The 8,090-nt window shown below is 32.8% G+C and overlaps 1 protein-coding gene across 1 annotated transcript; it reads right to left on the bottom strand.

Annotated features, from left to right (window-relative positions):
- Positions 1-2,960: 2,960 nt before the first annotated feature.
- On the bottom strand, positions 2,961-7,802 carry LOC107818917 (serine/threonine receptor-like kinase NFP). Its single transcript, XM_016644995.2, has 2 exons — positions 6,518-7,802; positions 2,961-4,191 (listed from the first exon to the last, which is right to left on the bottom strand). Exons 1-2 carry the CDS (start codon positions 7,685-7,687, stop codon positions 3,457-3,459), a joined length of 1,905 nt encoding a protein of 634 aa, XP_016500481.1. The 5' UTR covers positions 7,688-7,802; the 3' UTR covers positions 2,961-3,456.
- Positions 7,803-8,090: the final 288 nt, after the last annotated feature.

Genomic DNA, 8,090 nt, shown 5'->3' with positions numbered 1-8,090 from the left:
ACCTCGACTATATTGTTTGCTTAGTTACTTGGTTGTTTCTCGTTTCCATTCGTGCTCCCCTTATTTTCGCTGCTGATTGTAATTTGAGATATTTTTGCTATTGGTCTTATATTGATATTCTTTCCTTGTTAGCTTTATGTCCTATCCTACACATGTTTACATGTCCGGTAGGTGTCTTGATCTGGTCTCGTCACTACTCTACCGTGGTTAGGCTTGATACTTATTGGGTACCACTGTGGTGTACTCATGCTACGCTTCTGCACATTTTTGTGCAGATCTAGGTACATCGGGTCGAGTTGGTTCTGAGACTCATGCCTGTGCGGCTGGAGACTTCAAGCTACACCTGTCGGACGTTCACAGGCTCCGAAGTCACCTTCTGTTACACTATATTTCCATTGTGTCATATTAGTCCGGGACATTGATGTGTTGTTATTTCTAGTGACTCTTAGAAAAAACTTGTGACTTATGCTACCGATTTTGGGATATTGTATCATGTTGAAATTGTTGACTTATTATAGAAACTCTTGTTTCATGCTTATTAGTTATTTGGTTAGAGATTTATTATTAAAGCATCAAGTGTTATGCTTACCTAATCTTATGCTTACCTAATCTTAGTCTTCGAGACTATGTGTCATCACGACATCTTATGGAGGAAAGTTAGGGTCGTGACAATTTTTTACTCACCAACCAAATATAAAAAAATAAATAATAAAATCACTCATTTTCCAAGAAAATATTTTCTAGAAAAACATTTTCCTTCTTACCAACGCACCCTATATGTTCTCTAAAATGGTGAGCATATAAATACATTCAAGACTCAAGAGTAACTTTTATTCGCTTGGCCTGGTTTTACTCCAAAATGACATCAAATTACCTGTAAAAAAGAAAAAGACGAAGAAAGAAAGGCTTCTGTTTCTTTCTTCTCTGTTGGGTTTTAAGGATTACACCTTTTTGTCTTATATTTGGAAGAGAGCTTGAGGAATTATTATTGTTATTTGGAAGAAAAAAGGCTTCAAGTTTCGTCTTTTGTTTTATATCTTGCACATGATAAACATAAGGTAGAGGCGGACAAAATCTTTTTATATGGTAAAATATATTTATATTAAATGATCGCACGAGTAAGTGACACATGGAGTCGAAGATAAGAGATAGTCGAATCCGGTGGCAACAATCCCGTCTACTATCAGAGAGAATGATATTCATAAAGATGAGTAAAATGCCTGCCACCCGATATCATTTAATGAGGAATATTTCACAGCATTAAGTGCGCGGCCCATTACAAGAAATATGACATTCATTGCCTGCCATTACACATTCTTCAATGACCCTCATAATTGTCATTAAAGAAAAGCTTGATCCTAGGATCTTGTTTCCTATGTCCAACTATAAATAGTGAGCTCTATTAGCATTGTCGATGACACAAATTTTCTAACAAATATACGTTACACTCTATTCAAAGCTCAATATAATTTTATCTTGTTTATTGATATCGTTATTATTGTCTCCGGAAGCCCTGCTCCCGAAATTATAATTTCTGCTATTTCATCTCAGTCTCAAGGCTAAGTATTATATTTTTGTCTAATTCATCTATTATTTTAGAATCAAATTAATTCACTTGTCTATAAACCTTGTATAAATTCAACTTTACCGTTTTACCGATTAACAATCTTATATTAGCTCCTAAGTTGCTCGTACTCGAGTGCGATATTCGATACGGATGTAAATTTAGAGGTTGGATCCTTCATGATCTAAATTTTATGATTTGGGGATGCGGATAGAGTACAAAAATTCAGCTAAAAATAATTTAAATATCTAAAAATCGAGTTATAAAAATATGCCTAAATTATGAGATATTATATGAAAAACTTAAATGGCGCCTAAATCTGAGAAGGAGATAAAAGAAAAAAAGACTAATATAGAAATTTCTACATACAACGTATTCTATTTTCTTCAATTTCACCTTAACTTTTATTTTAATTTCATAAATCACTATACTTGTCCCGAATTTTTCTATTGATTTTGGTCAAAGTATCCAAAATCAATTGACCAGATTCAATACGGATCCCATATTCACACCTACATAGTGTTTTAAAAGGCATGGGCGTAAGGCAAGGCGTTTTACATATGCCTCAGCGAGGTGTAAGTCCCGAGGCACAGGGCGTAAGCCCCATGCGTATTTAATTTTTAATATTTTATAAAATAATATAATTACAGTAAATATTTATAAACAAGTAAAATTTCATAAAAATGAAAGAAAACTATAAATATGTGAAATATATATATGTGCTCCATCCCCACAAAAAACTAGTCAAAATAATTTATTATACGCTATTTACAAGCACAAGTAACTTGAGTCGAAAAGAATAAAATTTTTTACATGGAGGAACAAATGGGATGACTAACCTGCAATTTGAAATTGCTGCTATGAAAGAGAATGAAGTTCTCTTTGTATTTGTAAAAAATATTAAATATTCGTTGTTTTGGGAGATATTAGCATACTAACGAACAAGATAAAGAATTGGGAAAGACCATAAATTAGGACTTTAATCAATAGAAAACTTTTAAATTTGATACATTTCAGTTACTTTTAAAAACTTTTGAGTAATTACAAGCTGACCTTTGAAAATTTGGGTATTATATGAATGACTTATTCAACAAATTTTATTTTAATTTGAAAAAGTCTTTGGGGCTTACGCCTCACTACAAAAATGCGCCTCAAACGCCCGTGCGTATGCCCCGAACGCCCGGGCGTTCTTCCCGAATTGCTGGGCGTATGCCTCTTGAGACTTTCGCCCCACACCATCGCCTCGGGGTATTTTTGGTGCGCCTTGCCCCGGATTTGCTCCGGGACTCGCCCCCAAAACGCCTTTTAAAACACTAATCTACACTCATGTCATGTTGATATGGATGCAACATCTAAAATAAAGAGTACGAGCAACTTAAATTAGTTCACACGTACGAAACATTAAACTAATTTCTCCATCCCTTTTCAATATTTTGCAATAACAAACAAGCTCAACGAGTTATTTATTCTCACTCGAAGATATCAGCACCTCTGAATACATATTTCAAAAGGATTTTCCACTACAGCTAGATAAAAGAAAAATACTAGTACTATAAGAGTATTACACATAGAAGCAAACTTCAAGTAAAGTAAATACCTCAAAAATACAAAATGCTATGTAGTCCACGTCAAACCTAATTTACATAATATGCTCTACTTATATAGACTATGCATTACTAGAGAAAATACCTTAGCCAATGTTCAAATACTAAACGCTATGACATTGAAGTACCAAGCTGTGTTGTCCGAGCTTTCCAAAAGTCTCGCTCTGGAGGTTTGTCAGATTCTCTAAAAATAGTGCATTTTTAGAGAATTCGGACACGAATGCGGTGGCATTTTGGAGAGTCCACGCAACATAAGTACCACGTCCTCCTAGGACCATAACTTGTAGTCTATCTTGATGTCACTTGCCTTGGAGATAATCCCTCTTCTGATATATCAGAAAACAGATCAATACTTTTAGACAAAGCATACACAATTTCCACCATACTAGGCCTTTTTGAAGGATCTTTACTCAAACAAGAAATGGCCACAGACATTACATTCATAACACTCTCCATTGTACATTCCTCTCTAAGAAGACTATCATCCATCCATTCTTGCAATTTCTTCACTTTTCTCTCTTCACTCCCTTCCAATATTTCGCCAACTTTCGCCCACAAAACTTTCCCTTCATCGTCGATAGCTTCTCTCCCTGACATAAGCTCGAGCAACACAACCCCGAATGAGAAAACATCCATTTTAGTCGATACAATACCATCGGTGAGATACTCGGGGGCAATGTAGCCCTGAGTTCCAACAATGTGCATCGTTATCGCATTGCAGCCTGATTTAGCAAGTCCAAAATTGGCAACTTTGGCTCTCATATTTGAGTCTAGGAGAATGTTGCTACTCTTAATGTCTTTGTGTACAACCCTTGGCCTTGTATGTTCATGGATATATAAGAGGCCATTTGCAACATCGGTGGCAATTTTTAACCTTGTTTTCCAACTCAATTTTTCTTTTTTGTCCTTGTGAAGCCATGAATGTAGTGAACCATTTTCAACATACTCATAAACTAAATAGCAATTTGCTTCTTTAGGGTCTATGCAAAAACCCTCTAGCTTCACTAAATTCCCATGGTTCACCTACCAAAACCAAAAAAAGGAAAATTATTAAGTAGGCGTTTGAACATGAAAATTATAATTTTTGAAAAAAGTAATATTTGGAATTAAATTAAAAAATAATATTTTTAGTGACATAAAAATAAGACAAATAACGCACTAAATGCAACAATACTGCAAGAGAGGTTGCAAATTAGGATATGATGACGTTTCTTTATTGAAATAGGTAGGCTAATAAAATCAAGGGCAAAGGTCCAAATATACCTTGTATTATACGAAATTGAGCACATTTGCCCTTCGTTAATACTTTAGCTCAAATATGCCCTTATCGTCACATAATTGGTCTATATATGCCCTTAGAGTTACACAGTTAGCTCATATATGCCCTTTTCGAAACGGAATTCACCCAAACTAATTAGCTCTTTCATTAATTGTATTAAATTGTATTACAAACACTATTTCCTTTTTATTAGTATTTTTTTTCTTTACCTTTCTCTTTTATTTGTTCTTTTTTCTTTTCTTCTCTTTTTCTTTCTTCCTTATCCGTTTCCTCCATTACTGATGTCTTCTCCATTTTCGTCGCCAATTTCACTTGAAAAAACTCATGAATTCCAATTACTAAGAAAATTCTCCCATAAGGTAATCAAGTTCCAATTTCACTGGCACTCTAAATAAACGGAATTAAATTATTCCAAAAATTATGGTTTAAACTTTAAAATAATAAAAACATCTCAACCTTTAACAATACTCAAAAGACCAAAATATTAAATTATTTCCAGAAAGATAATTTAATGATTAAAAACCTAGAGTTCAAGTTGTAGTGTTATAAATTTGAGTTAGTCTTTTTCATCTTTTTTCAGCTGGACATTTTCTATTTTTTTTATTAACTATGTAAATTAGGGGTTTACATGGAACGGGTTGGTTCGGTTTTTATCAAAACCAAACCAAACCAATTATATCGGTTTGGATTGTTCGGTTTTGTTGGATTTTTCGGGTTTTTATTACATAAATATTTTTTCAATCTTACTTTGTTAAATTTTTTATAACTAAATATATGTTCAGTAAAAATTAAAAAATTGACAAACATATGATCTATAAAAATATTCTTATGGGAGAATTTTCTTAGTAATTAAAATTCATGAGTTTTGTCAAGTGAAATTGGTGACGAAAATGGAGAAGACATCAGTAATGGAAGAAATCGGATAAGGGAGAAAGAAAAAGAAAAAAAAAAAAAAGAGAAGAAAAGAAAAAAGAAAAAAGAAGAAAGAAAAGAGAAAGGTAAATAAAAAAAAGTACTAATAAAAAGAAAATAGTATTTGTAATACACTTTAATACAATTAATGAAAGAGCTAATTAGTTTGGGTGGATTCCGTTTCGAAAAAGACATACATGGGCCAACAGTGTAACTCTAAGGGCATATATGGACCAATTATGTGACGATAAGAGCATATTTGAGCTAAAGTATTAACGAAGGTCAAATGTGCCCAATTTCGTATAATACAAGGTATATTTGGACCTTTGCCCTTGATTTTATTAGCCTACCTATTTCAATAAAGAAACGTCATCATATCCTAATTTGCAACCTCTCTTGCAGTATTGTTGCATTTAGTGCGTTATTTGTCTTATTTTTATGTCACTAAAAATATTATTTTTTAATTTAATTCCAAATATTACTTTTTTCAAAAATTATAATTTTCATGTTCAAACGCCTACTTAATGATTTTCCTTGAATGTCCTAATGACTTAAGAATACGACAGGTCACTAAACCTCACCAACTTTTAATTAAATACTTTGGAGGAAAAGCTTTTCTGCAGTGGAATTCTAACTTTAGTAAATTCTCAATGATGCAAAAGCAAATCTAAAGTGGAGGTTTAAATTTGACAACAAGGGGTCGTACCCGACAAATAATCAAAAATAATTTTGGGATAAAAATTTAATATATTTTATTTCTTGTTTGGTTACTAATTTTGAAATAAGTTATCCCATGATTAAAAATAATATTGGGATAATTTATATATGTCAGAGGATAATCTCGAATATGTTGTTAAAATAATAAAATTGATAATCCCGGAATTAATATAATACACCAAACAAATCAATAAAAAATAATATCGGACTATCAACTTAACTTATCTTCGAACCAAATGACCTTGAAGGGATCTAATGGTCGATAAAGTAGGTGTAAATTTCGAAGCTAATGTTAGAAAATTTACTTTTATGAAAGGTAGCAGTAAATAGAACGGTTCACAATAAATAATTTATAGAATAATCTAACCTTCTGCTGGTGTCTTCTTGTTGGGATGAATACAAAGGCTTAATTAAAGTATAGAATTGGAGTAAAATATTTACCTTTTGGAGGATCTTGAGCTCCTCACGGGCATTCCACTTCATTTTCTTGATTGCAAACACTTCTCCATCAATTATACCTTTATACACAGACCCTTGAATCAAACACCCTTCATCAAATCCATCTGTTGCTTCCCAAAGTTGTTCAATTTTATACATTTTATACTTATCTAAACAATCTGAAACATCAGCCATTAAATTCACTTCAACCTCCTTATTTAAAGACTCCTTTTTTGATCCAAGATATAAGCTTTTCTGCCTTTCCACATCACTATACTTTTCTCTCTTACTCTTACCTGACTTCTCTCTGTAACCCCATAAACCAGCTAACAAAATCAGTAGCAGCCCAGAAATTCCTAAACCAATAGCTAATCCTATGACTGTTCCTTTCTTGTCATTTTCTTGTACTACTGTTGTATTTGTGACAGGTGGAGGACCATTTGAAGCTGTTGGTTGTGTAATATTAGGAAGTTTAGACAGTGGAATGAAAAGGGTATCAAAAATCTTGGGATTATTTCCATTAATTTCCCTTATAGATTGTGGGGTTGTTCCAAATCTTGAAGCAATTGAAGAAATGTTGTCAAAAGGTTGAAATACATAACTAATAAGATATCTTGGTTGGTTTTGGTTTTGGGGTTGTGTTTGTGTTCTGTTTGGACACTTACAAAAAATTGGGAATTCTATGGCTTGACCTATGTCAATATTTTCTGGTACAACAGTTGGATTAACAACCTCAGCAGATTGAAAAGTTGTAAGGTTTTGGAACTTAACAGTTGAGATCATGTACATAGTATCACCTGAGTTGAAACTATAGTTAAGGCCAGCATATGAGATGTTACCAAAAGTGGTATTGATGTTGTTACAAGAACAAGTGATTGGTACTAAGAGGGATTGGTCATTGACTAGAGTTGTGTTTGGGGTAGAAATATTACTGGGGTTTGCAATCATAAGCCTACTTATTGAAAAAAGATCACCAATTGAGGCTAAATCAAGAAATTCTGGTCCTCTTGCTCTGTAAAAGACATATGTTTGACATGGATAAAATTGGCTTGGATTACAGCTATAGCCTGTTGTACTTGGTGCATCTTGTGCATAACATAGGTTTTGATTGTACAATAGGAAGATGATGAAGAAAAGAAGTGAAAAAGTACCATACATAGGCTTGATTCTCATTTTCTTGGTTTGTTTTTTGTCTTGTGGAGAAAGGTGTGTTAAAAAATATAATGGAGCTAAGAAGTTTATATATACAAAATTCTTGTGTTTTTCTTATAGTCTTGGTTTTTGACCATTAATGGGAGATAGGTTTTTTTTTTCATTTGATTGGTGTTTGTTGTTTAATTTCTCATATGGTCTTGTCTTGAACATTGATGGAAAATGTAGGTTTTCCAATTTGAAGGTCCCACATAGAAGACATTTTGGTCAACATTATTGCAGAAAATACTCTTATTTATCTTTTGTTGTTTTCTGCAAATTATTAGACTGCAAATTGTTTTCACATGTTTGGACTAGTTATCAGCCTTTTAGACACATCTTTTTCTAATAAAGTAGTATAAGTATATATAAAAATATCACAACA

Source organism: Nicotiana tabacum, chromosome 14 (genome assembly GCF_000715075.1).
Source record: "Nicotiana tabacum cultivar K326 chromosome 14, ASM71507v2, whole genome shotgun sequence".
Taxonomy (NCBI): domain Eukaryota; kingdom Viridiplantae; phylum Streptophyta; class Magnoliopsida; order Solanales; family Solanaceae; genus Nicotiana; species Nicotiana tabacum.
This window is presented reverse-complemented; position numbering and strand designations above follow the sequence as displayed.